The sequence below is a fragment of the Gymnoscopelus braueri genome (genome assembly GCF_963280865.1).
Source record: "Gymnoscopelus braueri genome assembly, chromosome: 1".
NCBI lineage: Eukaryota > Metazoa > Chordata > Actinopteri > Myctophiformes > Myctophidae > Gymnoscopelus > Gymnoscopelus braueri.
This window is the reverse complement of record NC_137603.1, coordinates 10,458,158-10,470,657: the sequence shown is the minus strand read 5'-3', so window position 1 is coordinate 10,470,657 and position 12,500 is coordinate 10,458,158. Positions and strand designations below refer to the sequence as shown.

The 12,500-nt window shown below is 35.3% G+C and overlaps 1 protein-coding gene across 1 annotated transcript in view; it reads left to right on the top strand.

Annotated features, from left to right (window-relative positions):
- LOC308092861 (nuclear receptor ROR-alpha A-like) overlaps nucleotides 1-12,500 on the top strand; it is a 63,882-nt gene that overhangs the window by 43,709 nt on the left and 7,673 nt on the right. Inside the window, exons 4-5 of the mRNA XM_080438959.1 lie at nucleotides 723-979; nucleotides 10,739-10,934. Coding sequence (XP_080295085.1) covers nucleotides 723-979; nucleotides 10,739-10,934 — 453 coding nt within the window. The remainder of the gene's footprint in view (nucleotides 1-722; nucleotides 980-10,738; nucleotides 10,935-12,500) is intronic.

Sequence of the window (12,500 nt, the reverse complement as noted above, 5' to 3'; positions counted from 1 at the left end):
GGGAATCTCACCGTTAACCTCCATTGTGCTGTTTAAAGCTCGTTTCTTGTGCCAATCTTCAAATCTTCGCCAAAATATCCTCTTGCTTTCAATGTTAAAGTCACTTTGTAGCTTTTGTTTTCATGGTAGGCCTTTGTTTTATCCAGTGGTGGAAAAAAGTACTCAAATGTTTTACTTAAGTAAAAGTATCAATACTGCAATGTAGAAGTACTCTGTTACAAGTAAAAGTCCGGAATTCAAAAAGTACAAAAGTATTGGTATCAAAATGTACTTAAAGTACCAAAAGTAAAAGTACTAAAATGTTTGAAAATAGCCGATCTACAAGCTCACAACGCGTCGCATCTATAGCCTAGGTATAAAATAAGGCTAAAGTGGTTAATGTATGTTTTATAATGTAATAATGTATATCTGCAAAGTAACTAGTAACTAAAAATTTCAAATAATTGTAGTGGAGTAAAAGTACAACATTTGCCTCTGAGATGTAGTGGAGTAGAAGTAAAAGTACTGATAATTGGAAATACTCCAGTAAAGTACAAGTACCTCAAAAATTGTACTTAAGTACAGTACTTGAGTAAAAGTACTTAGTTACTTTACATCACTGGGAGCGGCGCAGCCTCAGCTATAGCGTGGCTTTTAGACTCTTTGGTCTTGTTGGTTGATAAGCACTATTATAACGTTGCTTCTTCTGTTTCTCCTCTGGCTCCCCTCCTCTCTTGGAACAGCGGTGAAGTTTGGTCGAATGTCCAAGAAGCAGCGAGACAGCCTCTACGCCGAGGTCCAGAAACACAGGCTTCAGCAAGCGCAAGCAGCACAAGCACTCCTCCACTCCCACCCCAGCCTGACGGGCGGGGCGCCCGGGGAGGCCGAGCCTCTCTCCGCCCAATATGGCCTCTCCGCCTCGGGCCTCACGGAACTCCACGACGAGCTGGGAGGATATCTGGACCAGCGCTCCCCCGGGGAAGGTTCAGCATCCTCCAAGGTCTGTCATTAAGTCATGTGGACCCCTTTAATGGTTGTTTGGAATGTTTTTTTTTATTTCAAAACGATGGAGCACAGAAGTCTGACGTAATTTACTCAGCCTACCTGGGTTGCGGTTTATTTCCCCATTCAGAATTCCCATAGACTTGTTTAATATCGCGTCAAATAAGAACTGTGTTCCAAATATAAACAAATTACCCCGGCGGTTTGACTCTTATGGATATGAAGCATCAACTGACGGTGAGAAAAGGTTAATGTTACTTCCGCCGAATTAGTTACATTTTCGCCAGAAACAGACTGTATCAAATATGAGTGACTGACTATCATAAACGATACAGAGCCTCCTCCCTGACAATATCGCCGGGACAGTTTGTTTATTTTTGGACCACAATTCTTATATGAGACGATTCTAAGACGACACAATGTTATTCTCCATAGAGAAATTACTTCCACGACCCAGGGGATGAACGAGTGACGTCAGGACTTCAGTACTCTATAGCCGGCAGTGTGAAATCATGCACCATTCACCAGTTTTCAGTCCAACGGGCATTTCATTAATTATTCAAGTTTCACAATATGTTTTAGGTTGGGCTGTGTTCATTTCCCCCCAAATTTCCCCCCAAATGATGGAGGTATTTGGTATCGGCTCTGTGCATAATAGTCCTGAATTTTCCGGTTACAGTTTCCCTTAGCTTTACTTGATTGGGCGCAACAGCAGATTTAAACTAGAAGGTACTGTTCCTGAAGAAACAGTGTGGGATCGCTAAGAATGTTGCTGGTATTGAGTATTGATAGTGTTAGTAGTGTTGAAGGTTTGAAAGGTTCTAAAGGTTTGAAAGGTTCTAAAGGTTTGAAAGGTTCTAAAGGGTTGAAAGGTTCTAAAGGTTTGAAAAGTTTGAAAGGTTTGAAAGGTTTGAAAGGTTTTAAAGGTTCTAAAGGTTTGAAAGGTTTTAAAGGTTTTAAAGGTTCTAAAGGTTTGAAAGGTTTAAGAGGTTCTAAAGGTTTGAAAGGTTCTAAAGGTTTGAAAGGTTTGAAAGGTTTAAGAGGTTCTAAAGGTTTAAGAGGTTCTAAAGGTTTGAACGGTTCTAAAGGGTATTTACTTTAAATTATTTTTAGTCACTTTATGTACTTTAAAGTATTTTTTTCTAATTTTTACAACTTTTAAGTATTTTTACTATTTTTTTCAACTTTTAAGTATTTTTACTCATTTTGAGTACTTTTAAGTATTTTTACTCAATATAAGTACTCTTAAGTATTTTTACTCAAGGTATTTACTTTAAAGTATTTTTAGTCACTTTATTTACTTTAAAGTAGCTTTTACTAATTTTTACAACTTTTAAGTATTTGTATAGCCGGCAGTGTGAAATCATGCACCATTCACCAGTTTTCAGTCCAACGGGCATTTCATTAATTATTCAAGTTTCACAATATGTTTTAGGTTGGGCTGTGTTCATTTCCCCCCAAATTTCCCCCCAAATGATGGAGGTATTTGGTATCGGCTCTGTGCATAATAGTCCTGAATTTTCCGGTTACAGTTTCCCTTAGCTTTACTTGATTGGGCGCAACAGCAGATTTAAACTAGAAGGTACTGTTCCTGAAGAAACAGTGTGGGATCGCTAAGAATGTTGCTGGTATTGAGTATTGATAGTGTTAGTAGTGTTGAAGGTTTGAAAGGTTCTAAAGGTTTGAAAGGTTCTAAAGGTTTGAAAGGTTCTAAAGGGTTGAAAGGTTCTAAAGGTTTGAAAAGTTTGAAAGGTTTGAAAGGTTTGAAAGGTTTTAAAGGTTCTAAAGGTTTGAAAGGTTTTAAAGGTTTTAAAGGTTCTAAAGGTTTGAAAGGTTTAAGAGGTTCTAAAGGTTTGAAAGGTTCTAAAGGTTTGAAAGGTTTGAAAGGTTTAAGAGGTTCTAAAGGTTTAAGAGGTTCTAAAGGTTTGAACGGTTCTAAAGGGTATTTACTTTAAATTATTTTTAGTCACTTTATGTACTTTAAAGTATTTTTTTCTAATTTTTACAACTTTTAAGTATTTTTACTATTTTTTTCAACTTTTAAGTATTTTTACTCATTTTGAGTACTTTTAAGTATTTTTACTCAATATAAGTACTCTTAAGTATTTTTACTCAAGGTATTTACTTTAAAGTATTTTTAGTCACTTTATTTACTTTAAAGTAGCTTTTACTAATTTTTACAACTTTTAAGTATTTGTACTTTTTTTTATCAACTTTTAAGTATTTTTACTATTTAAAAAGTGAAATATCTCTAAAAGTACAAATTATTTCAAAAATTCAAATGGTAGCCAATATGTCCTAAGTAGGCTGAACGTTATAGAGTTGGAACGGAGTTTCTATCTAAAAGTATGAATTTCTCCATTGAAATGAATGGGAGTTTTTTAGAAGTAAAAAGTGAAATATCTCTAAAAGTACAAATGATTTCAAAAATTCAAATGGTAGCCGATATGTCCTAAGTAGGCCGAACGTTGTAGAGTTGGAATGGAGTTTGTAGCTAAAAGTATGAAGGACTAGTTAGCCATCAAAAAACGGTGGGAATATAGTATATAATAACTAGAAGGTACTGTTCCTGAAGAAACAGTGTGGGATCGCTAAGAATGTTGATGGTATTGAGTATTGATAGTGTTAGTAGAGTTAAAGGTTTGAAAGGTTTAAAGGTTTTAAAGGTTTTAAAGGTTTTAAAGGTTTTAAAGGTTTTAAAGGTTCTAAAGTTTTGAAAGGTTCTAAAGGTTTGAAAGGTTTAAGAGGTTTGAAAGGTTTGAAAGGTTTAAGAGGTTCTAAAGGTTTGAAAGGTTCTAAAGGTTCTAAAGCTTTGAATGGTTCTAAAGGTTTGAAAGGTTTGAAAGGTTTGAAAGGTTTAAGAGGTTCTAAAGGTTTGAAAGGTTTAAGAGGTTCTAAAGGTTTGAAAGGTTCTAAAGGTTTGAAAGGTTTGAAAGGTTTGAAAGGTTTGAAAGGTTTAAGAGGTTCTAAAGGTTTAAGAGGTTCTAAAGGTTTGAAAGGTTCTAAAGGGTATTTACTTTAAATTATTTTTAGTCACTTTATTTACTTTAAAGTATTTTTTACTAATTTTTACAACTTTTAAGTATTTTTACTATTTTTTTCAACTTTTAAGTATTTTTACTCATGTTGAGTACTTTTAAGTATTTTTACTCAGTATAAGTACTCTTAAGTATTTTTAATCAAGGTACTTACTTTAAAGTATTTTTAGTCACTTTATTTACTTTAAAGTAGCTTTTACTAATTTTTACAACTTTTAAGTATTTTTACTCTTTTTATCAACTTTTAAGTATTTTTACTATTTTTTTCAACTTTTAAGTATTTTTACTCATTTTGAGTACTTTTAAGTATTTTTACTCAATATAAGTACTCTTAAGTATTTTTACTCATGGTATTTACTTTAAAGTATTTTTAGTCACTTTATTTACTTTAAAGTAGCTTTTACTAATTTTTACAACTTTTAAGTATTTTTACTCTTTTTATCAACTTTTAAGTATTTTTACCATTTAAAAAGTGAAATATCTCTAAAAGTACAAATGATTTCAAAAATTCTAATGGTAGCCAATATGTCCTAAGTAGGCTGAACGTTATAGAGTTGGAACGGAGATTCTAGCTAAAAGTATGAATTTCTCCATTGAAATGAATGGGAGTTTTTTAGAAGTAAAAAGTGAAATATCTCTAAAAGTACAAATGATTTCAAAAATTCAAATGGTAGCCGATATGTCCTAAGTAGGCCGAACGTTGTAGAGTTGGAACGGAGTTTGTAGCTAAAAGTATGAAGGACTAGTTAGGGGCCAAAAAACTGTACCAAAAACGTTGTTGAAGACTAGAAGGTACTGTTCCTGAAGAAACAGTGTGGGATCGCTAAGAATGTTGATGGTATTGAGTATTGATAGTGTTAGTAGAGTTGAAGGTTTGAAAGGTTTAAAGGTTTTAAAGGTTTTAAAGGTTTTAAAGGTTCTAAAGTTTTGAAAGGTTCTAAAGGTTTGAAAGGTTTGAAAGGTTTAAGAGGTTTGAAAGGTTTGAAAGGTTTAAGAGGTTCTAAAGGTTTGAAAGGTTCTAAAGCTTTGAATGGTTCTAAAGGTTTGAAAGGTTCTAAAGGTTTGAAAGGTTTAAGAGGTTCTAAAGGTTTGAAAGGTTCTAAAGGTTTGAAAGGTTCTAAAGGTTTGAAAGGTTTGAAAGGTTTGAAAGGTTTGAAAGGTTTAAGAGGTTCTAAAGGTTTAAGAGGTTCTAAAGGTTTGAAAGGTTCTAAAGGGTATTTACTTTAAATTATTTTTAGTCACTTTATTTACTTTAAAGTATTTTTTACTAATTTTTACAACTTTTAAGTATTTTTACTATTTTTTTCAACTTTTAAGTATTTTTACAACTTTTAAGTATTTTTACTATTTTTTTCAACTTTTAAGTATTTTTACTCATGTTGAGTACTTTTAAGTATTTTTACTCAGTATAAGTACTCTTAAGTATTTTTAATCAAGGTACTTACTTTAAAGTATTTTTAGTCACTTTATTTACTTTAAAGTAGCTTTTACTAATTTTTACAACTTTTAAGTATTTTTACTCTTTTTATCAACTTTTAAGTATTTTTACTATTTTTTTCAACTTTTAAGTATTTTTACTCATTTTGAGTACTTTTAAGTATTTTTACTCAATATAAGTACTCTTAAGTATTTTTACTCAAGGTATTTACTTTAAAGTATTTTTAGTCACTTTATTTACTTTAAAGTAGCTTTTACTAATTTTTACAACTTTTAAGTATTTTTACTCTTTTTATCAACTTTTAAGTATTTTTACTATTTAAAAAGTGAAATATCTCTAAAAGTACAAATTATTTAAAAAAATTCTAATGGTAGCCAATATGTCCTGAGTAGGCTGAACGTTATAGAGTTGGAACGGAGTTTCTATCTAAAAGTATGAATTTCTCCATTGAAATGAATGGGAGTTTTTTAGAAGTAAAAAGTGAAATATCTCTAAAAGTACAAATGATTTCAAAAATTCAAATGGTAGCCGATATGTCCTGAGTAGGCCGAACGTTGAAGAGTTGGAACGGAGTTTGTAGATAAAAGTATGAAGGACTAGTTAGCCATCAAAAAACGGGCGGAATATAGTATATAAATAGTGGCAATAACATTAGTGTGATCGCTTTAGCGATCCCACAATAATAAATAGTGGCAATAACATTAGTGTGATCGCTTTAGCGATCCCACAACTAGAAAACACATCTGCTGCGGCACCAATCAAGTGAAACTCAACCCAGAAATGGGCATCATGTCACCTTCAGGAAACCCAGGATTGCACTCACGCACAGCATCTATTATCTGGTGATTAAAAAAAGAAAGAAAGACCAAAAAAACTAAACATACAGGGGTCTTGAGGGAGCCACAATGTTGATGTGATGGGCCAGACATCTCCCACTGAAATAAAATATTTTTTTAGACACTATTCCATGTGTCTTGAGTCTTAATTGCATTCATAAAATGTAGGCTTTGGCACAAAATTAATGAACAGTATTAGTCTAACAAATAAGTGTTATGTACTGTGGGCCTGGTTCAACTTATAGTCTTGTTCACAGGCCTGACGTTTCCTTACAAAAATCATCTTTAGTGTTGATTCCATGCAGTTAATGTCAATGTTATTTGTCTGTTTTCTTCATCCAGACGTGCTGTAATTGTCAACTTGAGGGATAATACTACGTCCGGAAGAACCATGTCGTACTTGCTCATCCCATTATACTATCTGAACAAAGTCAAACATTTGAACAAACCTGTCCTTTGAAATACAATCAATATGCCTCACGTCCCTTTTCATTCTTTAGAAACTCCATTGAGTCTTTAATAAAAACAATGTTTTAACGTTATTGATACTTTGCAGTTCCCAGACAGGACTTAACTTCCCTCACGCAGGCACACCCCACTGCTGTATATATCGTAATAAAGAACTAACTAAACTAAATAAGAATTAAGCTATGATGACTAAAACTAAGACTAAATATTATTGACAATTTTGTCAACAAATAAAAACTAGACTAAAATGTTAGTGAGGGACGAGTGGAGAAGAGATCCAGTAGAACTAAAACACAAGTCATTTTATGCTTGGTTGCGCTCTGGTGTTGCGCTCTGAAAATAGCAGATCTACAAGCTCACAACGCGCCGCGCTGCGACGCGTTGTGAGCTTGTAGATCGGCTATTTTCAGCATGCAACCAAATGTAAAATAAGCCGTTACGACACCATCAAGGGACCGCCAAAACACATTATAGTCGACTAAATCAACTGTAGATTTTAGTCGACTATAATTTTATGATATTTAGTCGACTAAACCTAGACTAACAGTGAAACATTTCAGATGACTAAAATATGACTAAAACTAAATGGAATTTAATTCAAAAGACTATGACTAAAACTGAATAAAAATGTGCTGTCAAAATCAACACTATCTTGTAACTAGCTTCAAGTAGTGAGGGCATCGTCGCTCTTTACAGTGTACAGAATCATTGAATGTTGAGTTCATCTATGGTGAATTGAGAGAGGCTGTTCACTGACGGAACACTTTACAACTTGAAATCTATTTGATACAGCAGCTGGATATAAACTCTACGCCAGTGGTTTTCAAAATGGAGGCCGCGGCCGCCAGGGTCGTGCAAGGGAAGCCAATTGGAAAGGAGAGGGGGGAAAAAGAAAATCATAAAAACTATTATATACTGTATATCAATTTTCCAATTCAATTCGTAAGATTGTTGGTATTCCTATTTTAAGCATGTCATTACACGCAAACATTTTCCAATAAGCTCACAACTCGTCGCTGCGTAACGCGTTGTAGAGGTTGTAAATCGGCTATTTTTTCCCTCCTTTTTTAAGACATTTTGCAATTTGCCACAGCCAGAAGTTATGGTTATTTGCTGGTCCTTGGGATCCTAAATTCATGGCACTCGCAGAATGCATAGAGCCAACGCAAATTGTTATGTGCTCGTCGTATTTCATTAACGTAAACATGTTTATTTTGTAAAAATCGATTGACGAATGACAGCACTTCATTCATTCAGCAGTTTTTTTTTGCAGAACCCCTGCACATGTAGTGTAGGATGTGAGGTTTCTTGTATTTCAACAATGTTCATGTTCATACAGTTTGAATAAAATATACGAAAGAAAAATACCCCTCTGTACTTTTTCCACAAATTGCACCCTCATTCATAGTCATAGTTGTGTCATTCATATTTTTTTGTTATTTTTTATATATTAATGCTATTCATAATTTACTTGACATTTATATACGTTTAGTTCCGCAACTCATTCCTTTCTTTTTTGTTGTGCCATAGTATGTCACTCAGTCATATGTTGTTACTGTCACTTGTTTCTATACGCTACGTGTGATGTGATGTGTTGTGTTTTGTAGTTTTGTACTGTGTTGCTGCTGTGACAATGTAATGGGATCATACGCAGAGTGACAGACCACCTCTGTGATCAGATTTCGTTCACTGAATGAAACATTCACATGGATACGCAGTCACTGAGTGAGAGACCGCCTAGAATCGTTCAGTTGAAACAGTGAATGAAATCACAGGCCTTTCGTTCAGTGACTTGTCATTTACTCCGCAGAGATACGTTGTCACACATAGTATTTAAGTCCAATGAGGAAAGAGGAACCACCACCTCTTCAGCCAGTCACAATTTGCAGCTCAACTGACAAATGAACAGATCTTTTCAGAAAGTACATTGCTTATTTTCATTCGGCCCAAAACCACTAGCTATTTGGATGAATCGTTTGTGAGCAACCAAACACTAGCTTAATCTGCTTTATCTCTGTTTGCATTGTATGACATTGACTTGATAACATTTTATGAAACTGACACCGTTGCTATTTTCAAATACTCGCATATTACCCTATTACTGCCCAGCCCTATCTTCCATGTATGGAACAACGTTCATGCCTGTTTGAAATTGAATCCATAGTCAAACTGGCACTGGAAATACAACAAATATTACATCTTGCAACAACTTTAACAATGGCAACTTCAACAGGTTGCCATTACCAAGGCAGTGGCAACTAAAAAAGACATAGTTGTGTCACTTGAAACATCACTGCATGAAATTAAATCCTTTTATTGGGACCTATTTGGTGTGCATATTTTTGATCCAGTACCCATTGTATTGGACATTGGTATGTGCACAGCATGGCACCTATAGGGCGTGAGCTACCTAGAAGAGGGTCTGGCTGTCTTTTTGTATGTCTGCCTGTCCGTGGCTAATCTTGCAAACCACTGGACCGATCAGACTACTAGTGTTGTGAACACTACTGTAGTGTGCACAACTTCTAGACCCTCCAGAAAAATGAGATTATGCGATCGCATAATTTATCGCATAATCAGCAAAATGGTGCATAATTATGCGGGGGTAATATTTAATATGTGCATCGCATCGCATAGTATCGCATAATATGCAAATCGTATCGCATATTTCGCAACTTTCCGCATAATCCGCAACTTTCCACATATTTCGCAACTTCACACAATTTCACCGCATAAAATTACATAAATAACCCGCATATTTCATCGCAAAATCTAGGATTTTAGCCCGCATAATCAAGGATTTTTGCCCACGTTTTTACTGGAGGGTCTAACTACAAATAGGCCGTGTGGCAGTATAGGCATATTCCCAATATTCACATATTGTGAAAACTTTGTGCGTGAATATTTTTTCACATAATCAGATCCACTGTGCTGACGTCCCTCCATATTTGGGCAAGACTGATATCATCAACATGGCGTCAGACAGCCAGAGGGAAGCCATGCTATTATTAGAACCCATCTTGTTTCTGATCCTTTCTAATGTCAAACAGACTGCCATGTCTAGTGGTGACCTGAGCATATGAGTAATATTAGTGTTTTATAGCAATGCTTGAAATCATATCAACTGTATCGTTGCTGTCGAGCGGAATCCACATTTTCAGGGCATTACGGAAAAACATTAAACATGTAAATATGGAGTTAAGAGGTTTCTGCCCGACAGCAATCATTATGCAAACTAACATTCAACTAATACTTCATTAGTGTCATGAAGCCTGCAATCATCTGACTTGCTGTCTGTCAGTTAGGACAACGGTATCGCCTGATTTATAGGGCATAGCAGTGGCGGCCATTTTCTGGTTCCACTCCAAAAAAGGCAATGAATTTTTCCCATAGAGATTTCCCAAAAATATTTATATCAATTATTTTAAGCCTAGAGTCAAGCCATCCAGGCTCCTGGTGAATCATGACCGCAAAACATTTTATTCTGTGAAAAAAAGTTTTTTGAAAACCGCAAAACAAAGGGTATTTATTAAATATAGTATATCATATGATTAAATATAAAAAAAGAAAAATCACAAAATGTTTTATGGTCATGAATCACCAGGATCCTGGATGGCTTGATTCTAGGCTTAAATTGATTGATATATTATAAATATTTTTGGAATTCTCTATGGGAAAAATGCATGGACTATTTTGAGTGGAACCAGAAAATGGCCACCACTGCTATGCCCTATACTTAGCTGTGCATCTTATCACGCACCGACAATAGCAGATCATCAAGCTCACATGAACATTGTGAGCTTGTAGATCTGCTATTTTTCGGCAACTAAGTATAAATATGTCCACAGTGGTCTGATCGTCCAGGAACATTGATCTCAATAGAGATACCCATTCTACACATCACAATCCTGAGGAAAAAAATGAGTTTCAAAATTAAAACTAACGCTCAGGTTTTTTACTGTGTGGTCTTGCCCCAGGCGGACTCCAGCGGCGGAGGGGGAGGTGTCGGGGGGTTCTACCTGGACATCCAGCCCTCTCCGGATCAGTCCGGTCTGGACATCAACGGCATCAAACCGGAGCCGGTGTGTGACTACGGCTCGGCCAACGGATTCTTCCCTTACTGCTCCTTCAGCAACGGAGAGACGTCACCCACCACCTCCATGGATGAACTGGGTGAGTGGAGGGAGAGCGACAGCGGAGTGTTGATTTCGTCGACTAAAACTATGACGAAAAATGTTCGTCGCCTACCTTTTTTCACTGACGAAAACCAAATACAAACTAAATAAAAGCTAAGCTACGATGACTAGAACTAAGAGTAAATATATTGACAATTTCGTCAACAAATAAAAACTATACTCAAATGTTAGTGAGGGTCTAGTGGAGAAGAGATCCAGTAGAACTAAAAGTCATTTTATGTTTGCGCTCTGAACATAGCAGATCTACAAGCTCACAACGCGCTGTGAGCTTGTAGGCTATTTTCAGCATGCAACCAAGTGTAAAATCAGACATTACGACGCCATCAAGGCACCGCCAAAATACATTTTAGTCGACTAAATCAACTGTAGATTTAGTTGACTAAAACTAGACAATAACTAAAACATTTAAATGACTAAAATATGACTAAAACTAAATGGAATTTTATTCAAAAGACTAAATGAAAATGTACTGTCAAAATCAACACTGCGACAGCGTAAGGATGACAGAGGGAGAGAGAGAGAGAGGAAAGGAAGGAGAGAGAATATACCTATGTGAATATACCTTCAAATAGTGAATAAAGTAGAAGCACTACTTGACTTAAATATTACTCAAGTTGAGGTGCTGTTACTTGACTCAAATATTACTCTCAAGTAGAAGTACTCTTACTTTACTTAAATATTACTCAGGAAAAATAGCACAAAGGTAGCTCTTTTGAAGACTACTCTGGGTAATAGTTACTTTAGTTACATAACCATTTCAATAATCCAACCAACCAATACAACTGCAGTCCAGTGAGGCTCTTCAAAGTGGTGACCATCAGTTCTCTATAAGAAAGATTTGAGTTATGAGGGAAAACGGGTTTAAAGTAAACTTCAACTGGATCTCCTCCTGATTGTGACACAACAATTCGAGGCTACTCTGTCATTTGTATCTTTTCTAAATTAATCAATTAATGTCTTTAACCCATTAAGACCTGGAACGCATCTGTGTAATGTTTTTATTTGAGCTAAAAGGTATTTTTTACACTTTGGCCATTAAAAAATAGCAGATATACAAGCTCATAGCGCGGCACCGAGTGCCGCGCTACGAGCTTGTAGATCTGCTATTTTCTTTTTTATCGTGAAAATGTGTGCAGATCTTTGAATATATATTCTTTTAAAGCAATTTTTTTTTACTGAAATCTTTGCTTCTGGGGGTCCCTGGAACAAAATAGTTTGAGAGGGGGGTCCGTGGCCAAAAGCATATCATTTTGGGGGTCCTTGACATGAAAAAGTTTGAGCACCACTGATATAGAAACATACGTTTTTCCGAATTCTGTTGGGATTTAGAAGACATTTTGTAGAATCGGCTTAAGGTCTTAAAATGTAGCGTACTTGTAATTAGTTACTTTCTATCCCAGTGTGCGGTAGTGATGGCACGAGAGGAGGAAGATTTTTTTTTTTGTAGTTACAAAAAAAAAAAACACAGACAGAAAGAGAATGCTTAGAGAGAAAGCCTGTGTGAACACGGTTCAAATGGAGAGAAAGAGAAAACGAAAGGGTG